The following is a 22,092-nucleotide window of genomic DNA, read 5'->3' on the forward strand; positions in this document are numbered from 1 at the left end:
TGAAAAATGCTGGTGGTATTTTGATAGGGATTGCATTAAATGAGTGGATTGCTTTAGGCAGTGTAGACAGTATTTATTCTTCTAATCTGTGAGCATGGGATATTTTTCCATTTCTTTGTGTTGTGCCCCACTTCTTTCATAAATGTTCTCTAGTTTTCAGAGTACAGATCTTTTACCTATTTTGTTAGGTGCATTCCTAAGTATCTTATGGGTTTTGGTGCAATTGTAAATGGGATTGATTCCATGAATTCTCTTTCTGCTACTTCATTTTTGGTATATAGAAATTCAACAGATTTCTGTAAGTTGATCATGTGTGTTTCCTTTACTGCGACTTTACTGAACCTGTACATCAGTTCTAGCAGTTTTTTGGTGAAGTCTTCAGGGTTTTCTACATAGAATATCATGTCATCTGCAATAGTGAAAGTTTGACCTCCTCCTTACTAGTTTGGATACATTTTATTTCTTTCTGTTGTCTGATTGCTGAGTCTATGACTTCCAGTACTACCTTAAATAACAGTGGTAAGGGTGGACATCCCTGTCTCGTTCCTGAAGACAGAGGAAAAGCTCTTAGTTTTTCCCCATTGAGAATGATTTAGCTGTGGGTCTTTAATAGATGACTTTTATGATGTTGAGTTATGTTTCCTCTACCGCTACTTTGTTGAGGGTTTTTGTTTGTTTGTTTTGTTTTGTTTTTTATCAAGAATGGATGCTATGTTTTTTCTACATCTATCGAGAGGATCATAGGGTTTTCAATGCTCCTTTGGCATCTATTGAGAAGATCATATGGTTCTTATCCTTTCTTTTATTAATGTGGTATATCACATTGATTGATTTGCAAATAGGAATCACCCCTGAAGCCCAGGAATAAATTCCACTTGATTGTGGTGAATGATTATTTTAATGTACTGTTGGATTTGATTTCTTACTATTTTGTTGAGAACTTTTGCATCTGTGTTCATCTGAGATATTGGCTTGTAATTCTCCCTTTTAGTATGGTCTTTGTCTCATTTTGGAATCAAGACGACGCAGGACCTGTTGCATGAGTTTGAAAGTTTTCTTTTCATTTCAATTGTATTGGAACACTTCGAGATAAGTATTAACTCCTCTTTAAGTGTCTGATAGAGTTCTCCTGAAAAGATATCTGGCCCCGTACTTTGTTTATTAGGAGATTTTTGATTACTGATTCCATTTCTTTTCCTAAAAATGGGCATGTTCCAAATTTCTATTTCTTCCCATTTCAGTTTTAGAAATTTATATGTTTTTAGGAATTTATCCATTTCTTCCAGATTGCCCAACTTGTTGGTACATAATTTTTCATAATAGTCCCATGTAATTGTTTGTATTTCTGAACTGCTGGCTGTGCTATCTACTCTTTGATTTGTAATTTTATTTATTTGGGTTCTTTCTCTTTCTTTTGATAAGTCGGTCTAGAGGACTATCTATTTCATTAATACTTTCACAGATCCAGCTCCTTGTTTCATCTTTTTTATTCTGTTCTATTTTTTTGTTTCTATGTCATTTATTTCTGCCCATTATTTCCATTCTTGTGCTGGCTTTAAGCTTATTTACTGTTCGTCTTCTCAGTACTTTAGGTATAATGTTAAGTTGTGAATTTGAGACTTTTCTGTCTTCTTGAGGTGGCCTGTGTACTTCCTTCTTATAACTGCTTTTGCTGTATTCCAAAGGTTCTGGACTGTCATGTTTTCATTTTCATTGGTTATCATGTATTTTTTATTTACTATTTGTTTGCTTGTTTGTTTGTTTGTTTAGAGTGAGTATGAGTGGGGAAGGGGCAAAGAGGGAGAGGGTGAGAGAGAATCGCTAACAGCGCAGAGCCAATGCAGGGCTCAAACTCACAAACCGTGAGATCATGACCTGAGTCGAAACCAAGAGGTGGGTGCTTAATGGACTGAGCCACCAGCCACCCTTATTTATTTTATTTCTTCTTTATTTTCCTGATTAACTCATTAGTAGAGTGTTCTTTAATCTCCCTCTGTTTGTGGTCGTCCAAACTTTTTTCTTGTGGTTGACTTAAGGTTTCATATGTTGTGGTTGGAAAACACGCATGTTATGATCTCAAACTCTTTATACTGGTTAAGGCATGAACTGTAACACAGTATGTGATCAATTCTATTGAAGGTTCCATGTGTACCTGAAAATTAATGTGTATTTTACTGCTTTAGGATGAAATGTTCTGGTTAAGGCCAGTGTGTCATTCAAAGCCATTGTTTCCTTGTTGATCTTCTGCTTAGATGATGTGTCCATTGCCTTAAGTGGGGTTTTAAAGTCTCCTACTGTTGTTGTACTATTATCAATGAGTTCTTTCATGTTTGTTTTTAATTTATTTATATATTACGGCTCTCCAGGTTGAAGGCATAAGTATTCACAATTGTTAGATCTTGTTGGATTGACCACTTTATTATATTACAGTGTCTTTTATCTCTTGTTACAGTCTTCGGTTTAAACTTCAGCTTGTCTGCTATAAGTACGGCTACTCCAGCTTTTAAAATAATTTTTTTAACATTTATTCATTTTTGAGTGAGAGATAGAATGCAAGTGGGCTAGGGACAGAGAGAGAGGGAGACACAGAATCCAAAGCAGGCTCCAGGCTCTGAGTTGTCAGCACAGAACCCAACACGGGGCTCGAACCCACAAGCAGTCAGATCATGACCTGAGCCAAAATCTGATGCTTAACTGACTCACCCAGGTGCCCCTACTCCAGCTTTTTTTTTTTTTTTTTTTTTTATGATGTTTGTTAGCAAGATAACTGGTTCTCCATCCCCTAACTTTCAATCTGGAGATGTCTTTAAGTCTAAAATGAATCTCTTGTAAGTAACATGTAGTTCAGTCTTGTATTTTGTTGTCATTTTTTTAGTCCATTCTGATACCCAATGTCTTTTAGCTGGAACACTTACTCCATTTACATTCAGCATAATTATTGACAAATATGAATTCAATGCCATTATATTACCTGTACAATTGGTGTTTCTGGAGATTTTCTCCATTCCTTCTAGTCTTTGCTGCTTTTGGTCTTTTTCCCTATTCAATAAGTCCCTTTTAATATTTTTTGCAGGGCTGGTTTAGTGATCATGAACTCTTTTAACTTGGGGAGAGGAAACTTTTTAATCTCTCCTTCTATTCTGGATCACAACATTGCTATATAAAGTATTCTTGGCTGCATGTTTTTCACTTTCAGCACTTTGAATGTATCATGCCACTCCCTCTGGCCTGCCAAGTATTTGTGGAGAGATCTGCTCCTAACTTTTTTTTGTCAAGTTGGTTTACATATAACACCGAGTGCTCATCCCAACAAGTGCTCCTAACTTGATGTCTTCCCTTGTAGGTTAGGGATTTCTTTTCCCTTGCTGCATTCATAATTCTTTCCTTATCTCTGTATTTTGCAAATTTTCCTACAATATGTCTTGGTGTTAGCCATCTTTTATTGATTTTGATGCAAGATCTCTGTACCTCCTGGATTTGGATGTCTGTTTCTGTATCTAGATTAGGGAAGTTTTCAGCTATAATTGGCTCAAATAAACTTGACCCATTTTCCCCTCTATTCCTCTTTTGGAACTCCTATAATACAGATGCTATTACTCTGTGGAGTTGCTGAATTCACACTTGTGATCCAATGTTCTTCTTTCCCTATTACTTTCAGTTTCATTGTTTTCCATAATTTTATCTTCTATACTCCTTACTTGTTTTTCTGCTTCTTCCATCCTTGTGCTCATTACATCCACTTGGTTTTGCATCTTGTTTATACCAGCTTTCATTTTGGCATGACTAACTTTTAGATCTTTCATCTCTGTTATAAAGGTCTCTATGGTTTCTTCTATGCTTTCCTCAATTCAGGCTGGTATCCTTATGAATATTGTTTTAAATGCTGGTTCAGACATATTACTTATGTCTATTTTGATTGGCTCCCTGGCCATGTATCTTTTTGTTCTTTCTTTTAGGGTGAATTATTGTGTCTTGGCAGTTTGTCTAGATTTATGTCTTTTCTGTGTTAGGAAAACCCTTTCCTGGTTCTATTTCCACAGAAGCTTTCCCACACTATGATCAGTAGACCTGGTGTGAGTGAAGGGTTTGTGCTGCTTTTCTGGGGGAGAGGTCTGCTGTGCTGGTTCTTGGGCTAACATGCCTTATTTAAAAAGGCACCTGCAGAGCACAGGGGAGTGGGGCTTGGTATAAGTGGCTCAAGCCTCCCCTGTGCGTGCTTTGCAGCTTTCTGAAGTCTTTTGATGCTGAGGGGAGGGGTGAAAAATGGCACTGGCCTACTCTCTTCCCCACAGAAGGAAGTTCTCACCCATCGCTGCTCAGGAAGCCCTGACAGAGGAGCAATCTCCCCTCTTGTGTCTCAGGATTCAGTCATATCTCTGCATTCAGCTTATCTGTGTCTGAATTGCCTGTGTGCCTGGCAGCCCAGTGCTCCTGTGTTTTATCTCAGGTATGTGACTGGATTTCAAAGAAATTTCAGTGGCCTGGTTGCCATGCAGACCTGTGCTGATCCTTTTATAGAGAATCTCACTGTGCCTTGGTTGGTGCTGATTTGTCCCAGAAAAGCAGTCTCGTGACTGCCAGGGGCTTGGATTTTATGGCAAAAATAGCAAGAAGCCAGCCACCTGATCAGCTACCTTAAGCAGGTGTCTCTGCTCATATGCTAATGAACGGGGCAGGTTCTCTGTCCCAAGAGGCAGTGCTGCCTCTCCTAAATGCACTCCAAGAAGGGGAAGTGTCTGTCTTCAGTGTGACTCAGGGGACTCTCAGAACATGCTGTCTGCCCCTGGGCCTCCGCTTTCTTTCTCCACAGGAGCACGGCTACCTACTAGGCTCAAGCCTATCAATGGTGCAGACTTTAAAACTTCCGGTTTTCGAGTTCCACTGCTTGTAAAACCCTGTGATAACCAGCCCCTCTTGTTTTCCCAGTCAGTGGTGTTGGGGAAATAATTTTCTTGTGCAATCTTGCTGGATTATCTCTCTCCCTCTAGTTTCTTCTCTCTCCGTCTCCATGAAAAGGACTCCCTCCCTCCACAATACCTGCAATACTTTCCTCTCCCAAGTCACATCACCCCATCTCCTCCCTCCGCCATGGCCTCTTTTCTCCCTCAAGTTGTGGAGATGGTTCTGTCAGTCCCCAGCTCAATTTCATGGGTGTTCAAAATGATTTCATCGTTGTGTAGCTGCTGAGGGGCAAGGGAAGGATAAAGGCCTTCTTCTGCTCCACCATCTTATTGCTCCCCCACTTCTAGTTTATTTTCACTTTTAGCTATTGTACTCTTCAGGTTTGAGTGCATTTTAAAATATTGATGATAATGTTTCAAACTATAAATATATATTTGTATTAGTATTCAAGTGAACCGTTAGAGCACTTTCAGTAAACACATGTGAGATTGGTTAGGTCTTTTCACTGTTTGAGAAGGCATTAAGGAAGTAATCTGTGAGACGTTAATGTGTGAAGAATGTATGCTGTAAAAGAGAACACAGTAAAGAGATATTTAGAGCATATTAAATCAACAAATTCTAACAGAAGAAAGTTCAAATATTTATTGTGGAAGATAAGAGAATAAAGAAAAAGTAGAGTTCAAAGAAATGGTAGTTTTACCCCAAATTAAATTATGAGTATATTATATTGAACAATCATGTCATTTTGCTCACACAGAGATAACATATATTAGCAAAACGTACATGATAACTTAAAAATTACACTAATTTAAGCAGAATAATTTTAATTCCAATACCAAGAATGTTTAACTAACTGTTGGCTCTTTTAAGGAGATACTTCCTCAACAGAGCAAAGGGAATAATGAGCCTATCAAGATTTAACAATATGAAACTGCATATGGTGGGAGAAAAGTGGGAGAAGCCTGCTCTAGCTAATGTACTGTCACAGTACAAGGTGGGAACAATTGCTGGAAATGATGGAGCACATTTCATAAGGGTAGATTGAGTGTCCAGACCATTAGTGATGTTCATAAAACCTGTATGCACTTAATAATAGAAGTTCAACAAAGATTTGACAAAACGGAAGAAGTAAACAATCATTAAAAAGAGATTAAACAACTGGATCTTCCTGCTTATCAGACAAGTAGATGTATCTGTACGGCTATCAAAAGACTTAATATGCACGCACTTAAATACACGATATAGTAGTATAGAATATTCATATATTTTTTTAAATGTTTAATGTTTATTTTTGAGAGAGAGAGTGAGGGAGGGGCAAAGAGAGAGGGAGACACCAAATCTGAAACAGCCTTCAGGTTCCAGGCTCTGAGCTGTCAGCACAGAGCCTGAAGGGGGGCTCGAACCCACTAACGGTGAGATCATGGCCTGAGCCGAAACTGGCTGCACAACTGACAGAGACACCAGGGCGCCCCTAGAATATTCATATTTTTAAAATTCACATGAAAATGTTCCCAAAAATCTTTTAAAAAACACTGTGAACTCACATTTCCAAGTATATTAATATAAAATATATGGAACTGTGATGTCACTGCATTAGCCAGCCTTCACAATTAGGTACATGTAGATGAATATTTACATTTAAGTTTTCATAATTAAAAATAAATAAAAGCTTGCTATTGGTACTGCAGTCACGCTAGCCATGTTTAATAGAATTGTTAACCGTGTCCACCTGCAAAGAAAATTCTCTAATTGCGGTTCACCTAAAATAAAGTCAGTAACCAATAATTTGAAAGTCCTTTAATGGTTTTAACTCACTAACATATTTCTAATTAGCATATGAGCCAAATTTATAATCACAATGAATGTCTACAATTTTTCTATAGGATTAACAAGAAAAAACATAACAGCAAAATTGTGTCTTGTGCAATATTAATTGCCTTAAGTGCATTTATTACAAAAGAGAAAGAGAACAGCAGTGTGAGCATATATGACAAGAAACTAAAATATGACAGCAAACATCAGGTGAAATTAAATCTGAATGAAGTCAGTAAAAGAAAACAATAAATGGTACAGAATCATGACAAAGAACAAAATTGTAGTAAAGAGGATCATAAAGGACAAAGGTATTCTCATTGAAAAGACAATGAAGTGGATAAGACTGTCAAACAAAAAAAACCACACAGATCTTTTATATTTACATTAAGCTTGGGAACATATAATTGTTTTTGTAGATATTAAAGGGCAGTAAAGCCATATTGTAAATAGATGTGAACATTTATATGGAGCAGAAAATTCCCAGAAAATGAAAATTACCAAACTGGTGTATAAAAAAAAGAAACTTGAGCAAACGTAGCATGTATTAAAGAAATTGAGTTCATTACAGAAATAGTCCTACCAAGAAATCTACTCAGAAGCTAAAATGGCATTAATAGTGAATAATGACACTTAAAAAACATTGATCAAGTCGCTTACCGTTATTATAGTTGTCATTTGTAAACACTGGAAGACAATGTTGCAACCTTTGCTTTGAATACTCACATAGTCTGCAAAGAGCTTCACAGAAGTTGGTCTTTCATTTACCTAGATACTTATGACTTATCATTCCTTTCTGACCTTCTCAAATACCCAGTTTTCCATCTGGTACTATTACCCAGAAGCCTGAAAAATTCCTTTCCCTTAGCACTTCTCTCAATGCAGGCCTGCTAATGATGGAGGTTCCGAGTAGTTGTTTGAAAATATCTTAATTTACCTTTATTCTGGAAGGCTATTAATGACATAGAATTCTGGGTTGGCAGGTTACTTTTCTTGAGATGAATATTCTACTATCTTCTAAATTTCATAATTTCTAATGAATTTCAAGACATATCAAGTGTTGTTAGTCTCTCATTGCTTTCAAGATTTCCTTTGGATCTTGTTCAAAAGAATGACTACAATGTATCCACTTGTGATTTAGTTTCTATTTATCTTATTTAGGTTTCCCTGGGCTTCCTAGGTTTAACTAGGTGTTTTTCAACAAGTTTGAAATAGTTTCACCCATTGTTTCTTCAAATATTTTTCTGCCAATTGTTTCCCTCTCTTGGTAAGATGCTAATTACACATGTCTCAGAACTCTTCATGTTATCACATTGATCTCCCTTTGAAAAATTATTTTTGCTCCTCTCAAATTGGATGATCTCTGTTATCCAACTACAGCATTTGGGGACCCACCACCTAATTTTTAAATGTTATTTTATGAGATGAGGCTCCAGAAAGAAACAATGGATGTAACTAAGGGAAGTGCCTCATAAAATGTAGAGCAAAGCAACAGTTTTTAATGTTCATGTCTGATTTTATCCCCAACTTTATACTCATCATGATTACCAGAAAACAACATTTTCAGATTAGTAAATTTGGTTCATGGGATTAGGCAGACACAGCACCGTCCTTCCTACATTCTCCTTTGGAACAGGCTACTGGCAAAGCAGACACTTGCTGCTCTGTTACAACAATGGTAAATTTCCAAAGTGCACCACCTCCTCTGAATTTAGTACTGAAGTGAAGACTGCTTAACTCTAGGATCCAGAATAACAAGCCCATTATGTTCAACACCTAGCGTATATTTTCAGAAAGGCAGATGCAGAGAAATCTACCATTCAGTTCTTTATATCCCTGACTTCTCCATGACTCTTTGTACTCTGAATTCACGCTTGATTAATACCCTCCTAATTTTGTTCCATATGTATACAGTTCCAATGGTTTGGGTGAATCCCCTAACCCATGCTTACTCTACTAAATAATTCCCATGGCTTCTTATGGACGCAAGTAAGATGTTAGGTACCTTTCTATACATGTATTTAGATATGTAAACAATAGGGAGAAAATTGGGAAGTGTTCCACATTAGAATGTACTATGCAGCCTGTCTCTTCCTTTTCTCTATTCTCAATAGTAAGAGATGCATACATGTCAATGGGATACCCCAACATTGGAGAGAAAAGGACATTTCATTCCCTTCTTCCCTAGGATGCTGCAGGTTCCCCCAAATCTAGGAACCGATCAGGCTACCTTTCCCAACTTGGCAATTCCCTTCAAAATGTCTTCAGTTCCATACAAGACAGCCCTTACGTATGTCGAAGTAACACACTGGGCGAGAAGACTGGGGTTCTTGACCAACAAGAAAAACAACGGAAATTGGGGCTTGATTTCCAAAATGAAAATGCATGCCCAGGAAAAAATTACTCTTGTTCAGTGTCCATACACAATGTGTATGAATTTCTCAAAGACTTTTTTCAAATGCAAATATCTTTGATGTATATGATCAAAGTGTTTAAGTCATATTACATTGCCATTGCCCAGTTAAACCAATATATTGTAACAATTGAGATTAGAATGCGCTGAAAGGAAGTAGACAGTTTTATTTGAAATCAGCTTTTATTAAACAGTAGGAAGAGCAAAATATGAACGAATCACATATAACAAGAACATCATGTGGTTAGGCTTTATTTTGAGGATATTTAGACATTATATTATTTATTCTTCAGATCAGCCCTATGAGGTGGCTGTAGTTATGATCGTTATGTCACAGGTGATGGCATAGAAGCATCAAGATCTTGAGTCAAAACGACTGAGATCTAGTGAATACTTGTGTACCAAGAGGTACTGTTCAAGTAATCTCAAGTTACTCTAGGAATATGATACTATTTCTAGTATATTTTTCAGAAGATGAAACTGAGCCTGAGCAGTTATGTAACTGACACAGGCGAAGAGTGTGCATTCAGAAATCACACGGAAGTGATCTAGTTGCGTTGCTGATGCCCTTAAACTTTATCCCATACTGTTTGTTCCCCATTTGTAAATTGATCAAGGACCCTGGAGCAAGCATCTTTTTGATGAGGTTTACCAGTACACAAAGCTATTTTACAAGAATTTTTGGCACAGCAAAAACAAAAACTAGTTGGGACGTTAAGGACTAATTTTTTCCATCTATTTCTCAATAATTTTCTTCTACAAACACATTTATCTATCGAATGAAATATAATGAGAGACATACTCCTATGGCTAATATGGTTATTTTTCAGTGAATCTACATTTCTTTCTTCTGACCCCTTTGAAAAGAGTATACTTTACAGTCAGTGATATATTTGGCCATCTTACTTGTTTCACAATATAATGTGAGTGGGAATGGGATAGCAATGAGTTCCGGCATCAAGAAGCACATTATGCTCGTTGCTATCTCTGCTAGAAAAGATCATATGCCAAGTAGCCTACTATTCTAAGAATAAAATATGAAAAACAGATCTGAGCTGAATTGTAGTCTAGAGCCAAGTCCATACATGCCCAGCCTTGATCAAATAAAACATAACCAAACCACAAACTGGTGAATGAGAAATAAAGACTTATTTTTAAGGCCAATGCAATCTTGGGTTGTCTGCAACACAAATTTAGCAATTAATTACAGCTACCGATTACATATAATTAAACATGATTTTAAATATTCATATAATTTCTCTATGAGCATAAGGAGTAATTAATAGAATTTTAAAAATATGTTATCTTCAAAGAGATCAATGTATATGAAATATGAATTTATTTTGCAAATAATAATCAAGTTTAATCGCTCTTCCCCTGTACTTGAATTAGAGCGAGAATATCTCTGCATTATTATCAAACTACAGACGTTTGTTCTAAATTCTGACAATAACTAGCTATTTGACCCATGCAAACATCCTTAGACTTTTAATCATTGTTTTGTTCACAATTTAACATTATTTTTTATATCAAAATATTTTCTAGCACGGTAGTAAAGAATGACAAAAGTGGGGACAAGAGGAATTTGATAAAACCAGATCTCGTGCAAAATATCCGAAGTCCAGATGGGGAAAACGACACTCAAGAAAAAGTATCCAAGGACACTGGTTATTATCTAATGAAAAGCCAATCCTCACCAAACAATGAAATATTAGTGCTGCACTTTGGTTTGATTTTCTGAGGAAGTGGATAGATCTGAATGACTCATATAGCAATCCTGTGGTTGTTGCATCTCAGCCCTGAGTGCCCGTTAACAATTTAGTACTTTCAGCTCCAAATCTTTACCTCGGTGCCCTGTTCTCAGATAATGGAGGTAGATCTTACTAACTACCTTGTCAGCTTACATGAGATTCTGTCAGCAGAAGACAATGGAGAGACACTGCAACAGAAAGGGTTCTTCTTCCAGGTTTCATGGTATTTTCGCCTTTGGCTGCTATGATTTGGTTGCCAGCTGGATGCTTGCACGTCAGCCTCTAGCAGGCTTTAGTATCCAGTACCAGTCAGTTTCTAGCCCTCGGGTCTGTGACTCCTAACACTCTGGCAGGAAATTCTTTCTCCTTGCCCATCACAACCTGAGATTCATTATCAACTAGTTCAGTCTGTGGACTGTGGAGCTCCTCTGTCCCGGAACAATCCAGTGAGTATGTCTGCCATGAAGCTGTGGGCAGCCATACTGTCTTCAGTGACATTTCAATCCCATCTTCAGAGAGTAGACTTGGCTTCCCAGTGATCCCTCCCTTGGGTCCTCCTTTTAACCCTAAGACATTCTTATCGTTTTCTTTATCTTACTAGCCTTTCCTCTTCGTAGGCTTTCCTCTTACAAACTTTCCCTTAAAAATAGATAATTGTTTAACTCAAACTTCTCCAGGTTTCTGTCTCTTGCCTCAATTCTGACTAAAAACCCTGCCTCCCTGGATTGTTCAACCTTCTTTTGCAGCCCATTTAAGGGGTAGGACAAGTCAATTAATTTTTGAAATCTGAGTGGAATTGTTCATCTTTTTGAAGACTTTACAATAGCAGTGCTTGATATTAATTATATCTTGTAACTTAAATATAATTTAGTTTAACAAATATCAAAAACTTAAGAAATGTATTACATGTTCCTGAGACTATATTATTTACAGTAATATAAATAAACATTGAAAAATAGTTCTACAACACCAAGGTTGAAACCCGAGGTACACTTTGGGTTTTGGGTGATTATGATGTATCACCGTGGATTCATCGTTGGTAATAAACGGACTACGTTAGTGAGTGATATTGGTAATGGGAGACGTTATGCATGTGCATAGACAAGAACAATATAGGAAATCTCTGTATCTTCCTCTTAATGTTGCTGTGAACCTAAAATTGCTCTAACAATAACATCTTAAAAATACTCGGAGAAAACAATTGTGTGGCTTTGAAGAAGATAAAGATACGCTCTTTAGATGGTGTGATAGCATTATACCAAAATTAGGTAACTAGTGCTTGATGCTTACAAACATATGGTCTTTCTTCTAAACAGGACACAAGAGACGTTATGTAGGATTCAAAATTGAAATATGGACAATTCCGGTCACTCTCTGAGGATGCTGACAACCTGAAAGACAGAGAATTTTACCCTTTTAATCGGAACAACATATAACATAATAGTTTGATGAATAAACAATTGATTTAGACTACTAGTTATATATCTAAATCTAAATATTTCCCAGGTCGTGTCTATGGAAACACTTTAACAATTGTGTTTTACCTAATTGTCCACATGTTAATGTTTTTCCTTCTAAGATTAATTCTTTATGGCATAAAATATAAAAAAAGTTCTCAAGAAACTTACCCTTTGGGAAAGAGTCTTAAGTCTTTTCGTGACACAGACAAACTATTATTGCTGCTCGGGGGGACTATAATCCATGAAGAATGAATGACGAAGGTCAACAAATACTATCAGAAAATAAATGTCATTAAAAGTCAAATAAAAGTCTTGTACACATTTGAATTCTGTAGTAACAAAATTCATTCTTTCTTACTTTACGTACTCTTTACATTATAATACAATGTTATACCCTGGACACATTATAAAAGTTATCTTAGTAGGACTAAGTGGAGAGGACAAATTGACAAAGAAAACAATCGTGGTTCTGATCATTGATACAAGGTTCAGAGTACTTTGTGGAATATTTGCACTGGAATAAATCCTAGAGATTCAAGTAAGAAGTGCATTTGTAATTTTCTTACATAAGACTGCTCCCATGCCTCCCCACCTGCCCACCCTAGCTTAGCGATCAAGAAAAATTCTTATTTTTATAACTGGAGAAGCTGCAAAAAGCAATGGCGTTGGTGCCACAGGGGGAAACTTGCTCAGCAGTTGGGCTGGGGGCAAAATTGCCCATTGATTTTTCATCTCCAAGTGCCAATGTCACACAGTAATGATGAGGAAAACCCATATTTTTGCTGGTCAGAGGTTATGGTCTTTGTGTCAAGCATCGTGACTCCCATAAGTATAACAGGAAGCCATTGAATGTGAAAATATAATGGAGGAGTTGGAATTAGCTGTCTACACACTCTTGGCTACTATAAAAATACGCGCACATGGAGAGGAAACCAAAATGAGCCCAAGAGAAAGTAAGAGCACAAGGAGACTTGAGAACTGGTAGTGAAGCTATGAGCACTCCTCTCCCTCACTCACACACTCACACATACACATGCACAAACATCACACGGAAGACTGACTTGCAGTATTTGCACACAGTCTTTAAAAAAATCCTAATGGTGGCGGGGCACCTGGGTGGTTCAGTTGGTTAAACATCCAACTTCGACTTGGGTCATGTTTTCACAGTTCCTGGGTTTGAGTCCCGCATTGGGCTCCGCACTCTGGTAGTGTGAGGCCTGCTTGGGATTCTCCCCCTCCCCTCCCTCTGCCCTTTCCCCACTGGAGCTTTCTCTCTTTCTCTCAAAAATAAATACACTTAAAAAAAAAACTATTGGTTGGCACATAAGCTACAAAATCACAAGGGCAATCCCTTGCACGATAAGCTAAAAAATGAAAACAATAGGAATTTGGAAAACCTGAACAAAAATATCAGCAAGCCAATTTAGAGGAGGAGATTCTGCAGTAAAATTTATGCAATTAAAAAAATAATCTAGGTAAATGAAATAGAATGCATGCTTACTGAACTATATCATCAAAAATGTCTAAAACATCCAAAAAACATGAAAGGAAACTGGAAAGTCTCTTCAATACTAAAGGAAAGCATACGTCAGTAAAAATTCCTACTGGGATAAGATGTTACATTTATTAGAAAAAAAGTATTTTAGAGTAATATTTATAAATGTATGTAAATTATCGTAAGAATTAGTTCAAATAATTAAGTGAAAATATGATGGCTGCAATATATCAAGTAGGAAATATCAGCAAGTAATAAAAGTATACAAATAGACCATAGATAAATTCTCAGTTTATAAAAACATACCAGAATGAAAAAGTCACTAAATCGACTCCTCAGAAAATTTAAGTTACAGCAGAAAAAATTGGTGAAGTTGAAGAAGGAGTAATAGTATTTATTCTTCTCACAAGATGGAAGAGAAAAAAAGAGAGAACACTTAACAGAGTTTAGAGACCTTCCAAACAGTATCAGAAGACCAGCATATGTCTACATATAATCTGAGAAGGAAGAGGAGCAGAAAAAGAAAATCAGAAAGTCAACCCTAAGTCACAATGAATGAATTACTTCTTAAAATTATTTAAGATAATAATTATTCAAATTATTTTGGATCCCAGAGGTTTAGCAAACTCATTGAACTATCACAGAGAAATCCACAACTCAAGACCACTTAATAAAATGACACTTGAGAACACAAAGAAATACTCTTGAGGGAGCAGGACGGATTAAGAGGTGACTAAAGTCAGTGTGAAAATCAGGGAATGGGAATGGGTGACATATCTTCTACCTCCATCAGCCTTAGACTACAATATCCACCACAGAGTCTATATGTGCCTTGCACACTATTTCAGACTGGAGAAGGGGTGACATCAGCAAGATGAGGCAATAGGAACCCCCAGACTCTAAATCCCTCATGGAAACAATAACTTAAAAATGCATTCAAACACAACCCCTGGATATTCAGTCTAATTATTTTTAATAAAGCTTTCAAGATCATTCGATAGGGAAAGAAGAGTATCTTTCACAAATGGTGTTGGGAAACTGACTATCCACCTGCAAAAGAATGAAGCTAGATGCTTACATTTCTACCACATACTAAAGTTAACCGAAAATGAGCTAAAGACCTAAACGTATGTAAAACTAAAAATTCCTTTGAGAAAACATCGGGGGAAATGTAAACAACATTGTAATTGGCAATGATTTCTTGGGTAGGACACCAAAGCAACAGATTCCAAAGAAAAGTCCATTGCAGACAAATGTGTTACATCAAACTACCACATTTCTTTACATCAAAGGGCATGATCAACAGAATGAGAAAACAGAATGGGAAAAAATGCTTTCAAATCATGGGTCAACAAAGGGATTCATATCTCAAATAGATAAGAAATCTTGTAAGTCAGTAACAATACAAAAACAATAACAAAAACCGAAGTACCAAAATAAAAAATGGGGAAAGGAATTGAATCGACATTTTCCCAAAGAAAATGTACAAATAGACAATTGCTCTAGGAAAATCAAGTGTCTTTTTGTGAATATGGGTAATGTGGTATATTTTGGGTTATGTGGGTCTGTTTGTTTTGTTTTTTTCTTTGGCAACAACTTAAAAAATAAAAAGCAAACAAAAAGAAGTGAGACTGACAGTATCAAGAGAAAAACCACTCATTACATTTAGGAAGATAGCAATATGATAAATAGATGAGCCTCACCACAAATAATGAAGAATAAAAGACTGGGAAGGTCAAATTCAGAGCTGAAAGTACTGAAAAAACAAAACAACAACAACAACAACAAAACAAAACAGAAAGTCTCATCAAACAAGAATTATAAATTCAATGGGGCACCTGGGTGGCTCAGTCGGTTAAGCCTCTGACATCGGCTCAGGTCATAATCTCACGGTTTGTGGGTTCGAGCCCTGTGTCAGGCTATGTGCTGACAGCTCAGAGCCTGGAGGCTGCTTCTAATTCTGTGTGTGTGTCTCTCTCTGATCCTCCCTTGCTCACGCTGTCTCTCTCTCTCTCTCTCTCAGAAATAAATAACATTAAAAATTTAAAAAAAAAGAATTCTTAAAATATAATAACAAAAAAGGTAAAATATAAGCAAAATATTTCAATAGATACTTCACCAAAGTATGGATGGCTTATGAGTGCCAGAAAAAGATGATCAACACTATTAGTCATAGAAACACTCACATAAAACCACTACAGACCAGACCTCCTGTTCTACAGTGATAGTGTTGCGCCCGAATTGCGAGTCCCAGAGACCTCCAAGGAGCCGGCACCAGTGCAAATACAAAAGGGTCTTTATTAGAAGCTCAAGCAGGGGCTTACCCGCCTACCAGTGTAGTGGCAGCAGGGTGAAGCCCCGAACAATAGCGAGTAGGGTTTTTATGGGGTCAGGGACAGGGGTGTTACAGTGCATACGTTGTACGTCTAGCATCATCACATAAGCACCAATTACCATTGTACACTGCCCATGGTAACGGATTTGACCATTCAGTACCTGTGAGGTGTTCATTACCTTTGGTGGGACCCAATCATGACTTTTGAGAATCCTCTGAAAATGACCAATTATGAGGTGAGTTCAAAGGGCCCACGTGGGGTTCAGGCAAGCGGCGAGAAATTGGCTAGTTTGTATAAAATAACTGTCTGCGGTTCCCAGCCTTGGCTCAGACCATAGGAATGTTTTTTGATTAGCTGAGCTGAGGGCGGTCCGAGGGTGGCTTCAGCCTTGAGCACTCTGAGGCTTTTTTCTGGAACTGGGGCTACGTGCAGCCCGAGGGTGCTCTTAATGGAGGCCTTAATCTCAAAATGACGTTACTTAGGCTTTTCAATAGGATAGATTTCTCCCAATTCCTCCCTCCAAATACAACTACAACCTGGGACAATACACATGAGACAACATAAGAAGATTCAGAAAGACGATGAGAAAGCTGACAGAACCGAGCACTGGAGACCCGAGGAATGGCAGTGCAGGGTGAGCTCCCTGGAATTTCTCTTTATCTCATATATCCGAGACTGGTGCCAAAGAGGCTACTAAACTACAGACACCAGTCGGTACACACAAAAGTCCCCAGAATGCTTTTTCTCTCCAGTCAAAATAACGGGGAAAAGGCGTGCTAGAAAGACGCGAAGGTTTTAGACACTAACTGCATCATTCCAACAAAAAACCACGGACTATTCAACAAAAATATCACCTAGACATGTAGGGGAAGTCAAGGCATTCTCTGATAAAGGAAAACTAAGAAAATGTGACACCACCAGACCCACTCTGAAAGAGCTGCTGAAGGGAATTATCTAAACAGAGATTAAATGATAAAAGAAAGAATTTTGGATCATCAGGAAGAAAGAACAAAAGAAAGAATAAAACTATTATTAGGTTGAATGGATTTTCCTACACCTCTTGCATTTTCTAAATTGTTTGTATTTGAAGCAAAATTATCAGTTGAAACAAAAGTGTAACACCAATGTGATCCTCAGTGTATATAGAAGAATATTTCAGATGATTATATTATAAATGGACACAATAAAGGGACATAAAGGAAAAGAAAGTTGTAAATTTTACTTAAACTGCTCTGGGGATGATAGTCTGTGTAGACTGATATATGTATATATAATTATCTATATAAACATATATAATACATATTATTTACATAAAGCAGATTAGAGCATATATGTACATATTTACAACTTCGTATATATATAAAGTTAATTGTGAAGTAAAGATATACTTTGTTATAGATTAAGCTCCATCAATTGGGTAATGATGTAGAAAAATGTGACCTTCACTTTTATCTGACACCATCACAAATACAGCATTGCAAAAGTTAAACTCCCAATGGGTCGTAAACCCTATTTAAGAGTTAAAAAATAAAGAGAGAAAGGAAAATAGATAAATTCTAGAAAGTAACATAGGAAATTATATTCATATACTTTCACTAATTTCTGAAAGATCTCCCAAATAATCACTACCAGCCAAAATGATAAACTGGACTGGAGTAACATTAATAAATTTTGGTCATTAAGAGACTCCAATTTGGGAGCAAAAATGTAAGTCACAGAGTCAAAAATCTATTTACATCTTATAAACTCAAGAAAGAGCTCATATCTGAAAATAACCAGGATTCCAAGATGGAAAAGAAGACACCATCCAGGACAAATGGGCAGGAGACGCACTCAAGCCCTTCTCATCCTCAAGATTCACAGCCCAGAAAAATGGTCCTGCTAAATAGCCATCAGAACTTCCTGTATTAAGTTTTCTGAGTTAATTGAGTTTGGGATCAAGGGACCATTAGGTACAATGAGTATTTACAGAATATTCTAGAAAAATGTAATGATAATTTAATATATTGACATATACACAGATTTTTGACCATGCAATTTCATACTAATGATTATAAAAATTATATTATAATCATATATAAACACGAGGATAAAGTTATATTTATATATTATTATTTTATAATGAAAATATAATATTTATATTCCATAAATATACTGTATACTATATGGTTGTGTATAATAAATTATTATAAATATCATATGTGGAAAAAGACATAGGAAAGGCTTTTCATAAAATAAATATTCATAATACCCACATACTAAAAAAATGAATTTCTGAGAATAGATTTTAAAATATCATATTCATAAAACACAGCAGCAATAATTCACAACTATAGACAAATTCAATATTATAGATAGATTACAAATAGCATATGGGAGCGAAGGGAGACACACATAAACATGAATACTGCATGATTCCATTGTATTAAGTCCAAAACTAATCAAAGTTATTTCATAATATAAAAATGGGCAGGGCTGATAGAGACTCTAAGCTTTTTATGTATGTGTGTATGTATGTATGTACTTGTTCATTCATTCATTCATTCATTCATTCAAAGAGCAGAAGCTGGGGAGGGCAGAGAAAGAGGGAGAGTATCCCAAGTGGGGTCCATGCTGTCAGTGAGGAGCCAAGAGAGGGGTTTTATCTCACAAACTATGACATCATGACCGAGCAGAGTTAGAGTTGGACCCTTAACCCACTTAGCCACCAGGTACCTCAGGCTCTAAACTTTTATGATCTGATTTGTAATTACCTGGTTCTAACTACTTTGTGATAAATTTGCACAATCATATGCTTAGCTTCCTTGGTGTGTTAAAATAAATAGGAAAGTTCATTTTAAGTAAATGGGCACTTACAGAAGCACGGTTTTCTATAAAAAGCAATAACTGGAAGTTACCAAAGTTACATTAAAAGTATACAAATATAAATGAAAGTACACTTGGGTGGCTCAGTTGGTTAAGCATGGGACTCCTGATTTTTCCTCAGGACGTCATCTTAGGGTTGTTAGATGAGCCCTGACTCTGACTCCATGCTGGGCATGGAGCCGCCTTAAGATTGTCTCATTCCCCCAACCCCACTCGTCCTTACTCTCTTTCTCTTTAAAAATATATATTTATTTATTTATTTTTATATTATACATATATTATTTATATTTTATATTTATATATAATATTTATATATATATATACATATGTATAGAGAGAGAGCAGGAGAATCAAACTATGAAAATTTAGCAGACTTTAAAGCAAACTACAAGTAGGAAAGCTATGGATTAATTCTATAAATATAATATTAACTAATATACTTTTGATAAAATCTGGAAATCTTGGTATCTTACCGTGTCTTCATTATCTATGTAGAACAGGCTAGATTTCTTAGAAGCACAGGACATCAGACTCCCATTCCATGGTTTTTTTTCAGTGCTGATGTAATAGCAGTGGTTGGAATATATAAGCCACTCTTTTGGACAGCGTCCACAATGATAAGCTAAAAAAAAATTATGATATATCATCCCAAAGAACTTTGAATATTGACAAATTCCAATTAATTTACATAGTTGCATATGTATACACATATATGTATCTATACGCACTCAAAGGATGGTATAAATAAAACAAAATATGACTACTACACTCACAGAGAATGCTCAGCCTCTCATTTCCTAATTTACGTGCCCATATAAAGCAAACACACAAAAATATCCATCCCTACATGTCCCAAAAGACAGCTCTACACATACTGATTGAAACCACTATTTTAAAATAGTAAAATTATTTATCTTTTATTATGTTATAGAAGGAGGGCATTTGAGGCAATTGGTAACAATGGGTGTGGTGATTTTAAATTTTTTTTAATGTTTTATTTATTTCTAGGAGAGAGAGAGAGAGAGAGAGACAGCGTGAGCAGGGGAAGGTCAGAGAGAGAGGGAGTGACAGACTCTGAAACAGGCTCCAGGCTCTGAGCTGGCAGCCAGCACAGAGCCCGACGCGGGGCTCGAACCCACGAACCGTGAGATCATGACCCGAGCGAAAGTCGGACACTTAACCGACTAAGCCACCCGGGCGCCCCGGGTGTGGTGATTTTAAATGAGAATTCCTTTATATTGTTGTATAACAGGTAATTCTCTCCTGTAATCATAATTTCTGAAAATCATGATTTTCTAATTGATTTCCCCAGAAGACTCTATCATCATCCTCTCTAGCCTCTCTAGCCTCAGAGAGAGTTAAAATGGAAACTATACTAATATCAGAATTTTGAATATGATGCTGTACCTTTCTGGACCCTTGTTTCCAGGGAAGAATTGTTCTGTTCTGGTGTGTCAGTACCTAGAAAAATTAAAGCAATCCTGATACAAATGTAATGTTAAGCTAAATAAATCATAATGATTGAGTTTCTTACTTTGAAATTTGGTGTATTGTTTGGAATTAGAAAACTCTGTGGGCACCTGAGTGGCTCAGCCGATTAAGCGTCTGACTTAAGCTCAGGTCATGATCTCACCGTTGGTGAGTTCAAGCCCCACATCAGGTTCTACACTGATAGTGTTGAGTCTACTTTGGGATGGTCCCTCTCCCTCTCTCTCTGTCCCTCTCTCAAAATAAATAAGTAAACTCTGAAAGAAGAAAACTGTAATAAAATTGATTTTCCCAGTAAAAAGTGAATCAATTAATGAAGACGTGGGGAAATCCTTTCAAAAGCCTAAAGAACCAAACCACACCATCTTTTACAGTATTTGGTTTAACCAATCCCAAGAATTGATTTGTGTTTCTCCATTAGGTCTCTCCTACATCTTGAAGAAAATCTGAATGAATATCTATATAATAGATATCTGAATATGTAATACTCTCTACAATTATTGTTATTTCTACTTTTAACAAATTCAGGATAGCCATTCCACATTTACAGCATACATGCACTAAAACGAGATAATAAAATTCATAATGTTATACAATATTTTTAAGCACTGAGGCTCTTTAAAGTGAAACATTCGCTTTAGTCATTCAAACACTTACTTACAGTGAATAACAGCTATTGTGACCACGGTGGACATCAAGACCAGGCAGAGGATTCCCAGGGTCCCAGCAATAAGTTTCCCTGGACATGGTGGCAAAGAGCAGAAAGAGAAATGAAAACACTGAGAAAGGATGCACAGAAAGAATCATTTAGGAATTTTACATACAAGTGAAGCAACGAGGCATAGGAAATCACATATAAAAACTTGGAACTCAAATCCATTATCTACTATTGTAATCTCTCAGAACATACCAATGCACCCGCAGGAAATACATGACCCCATGAGATGTTGGTAAGGATCTACAAGTTACAACAAAGCCTGAACAAAGTTAGTCCTCAGGTTTGAAGTATAATATCGCATTCCAACTTCAAGCTCCTATCCTCACACATGAAAAATACATAAGATCATTCCCTATTCATTCCTTACACCCCTTGCCCCAACTGCACGTCATAGTACAGTTATACTGTGTACTAAATGTTTTTACCTTTGCAGTGCGAGTCCTTGCCACTCCCTTGAAGGTCCTGAGAAGCATTTTGAAGATTTAATTCTGCATAGGTTATTTCCTGCTCAGTTACTGAAATGGAACTTATAGTGCCCTTCGGTATTTTCTGTTTTTTTGAGTACTTAACCTGATTGAGTTCCGCGTACGTAACTCCTTGGTTATTCATGCCTGCAGCTGAGTAAGGTCAGGCACAGTGCTGTCTGAAACTGCACTGAAGAACTTGATGACTAGTGTATGTAATGCAATGTCAAGATTGATAGTACAGTCACACTGGGTGGAGTGTGGGGTGAGGGACACTACTCATTTGCAGTTGAAGGATGTAAAATCTGATACTAATTTCCTGAGAGGTTTAAAGAAGTGTGTCATGATAGAATGGTGGTTTGACAGAATGGAATTGTTTGGAAAAATG

The 22,092-nt window shown here is 36.7% G+C and overlaps 1 protein-coding gene across 2 annotated transcripts; it reads right to left on the reverse strand.

The window, feature by feature from the left end:
• Nucleotides 1–10,032: 10,032 nt before the first annotated feature.
• LOC120224084 (NKG2-A/NKG2-B type II integral membrane protein-like) lies at nt 10,033–21,876 on the reverse strand. Of its 2 annotated transcripts, XM_039222317.1 has the most exons (6): nt 21,666–21,876; nt 21,184–21,261; nt 20,442–20,495; nt 19,508–19,656; nt 12,507–12,610; nt 10,033–12,269 (listed from the first exon to the last, which is right to left on the reverse strand). In XM_039222317.1, the coding sequence occupies exons 1-6, from the start codon at nt 21,847–21,849 to the stop codon at nt 12,143–12,145; spliced, it is 696 nt and encodes a 231-aa protein (XP_039078248.1). In that variant the 5' UTR covers nt 21,850–21,876; the 3' UTR covers nt 10,033–12,142. The 2 variants fall into 2 exon arrangements, with proteins under 2 accessions (XP_039078248.1, XP_039078249.1); XM_039222318.1 differs by lacking the exon at nt 20,442–20,495.
• Nucleotides 21,877–22,092: the final 216 nt, after the last annotated feature.

Source organism: Hyaena hyaena, unplaced genomic scaffold (genome assembly GCF_003009895.1).
Source record: "Hyaena hyaena isolate Hyena2069 unplaced genomic scaffold, ASM300989v1 scaffold_1107, whole genome shotgun sequence".
NCBI classification, from domain to species: domain Eukaryota; kingdom Metazoa; phylum Chordata; class Mammalia; order Carnivora; family Hyaenidae; genus Hyaena; species Hyaena hyaena.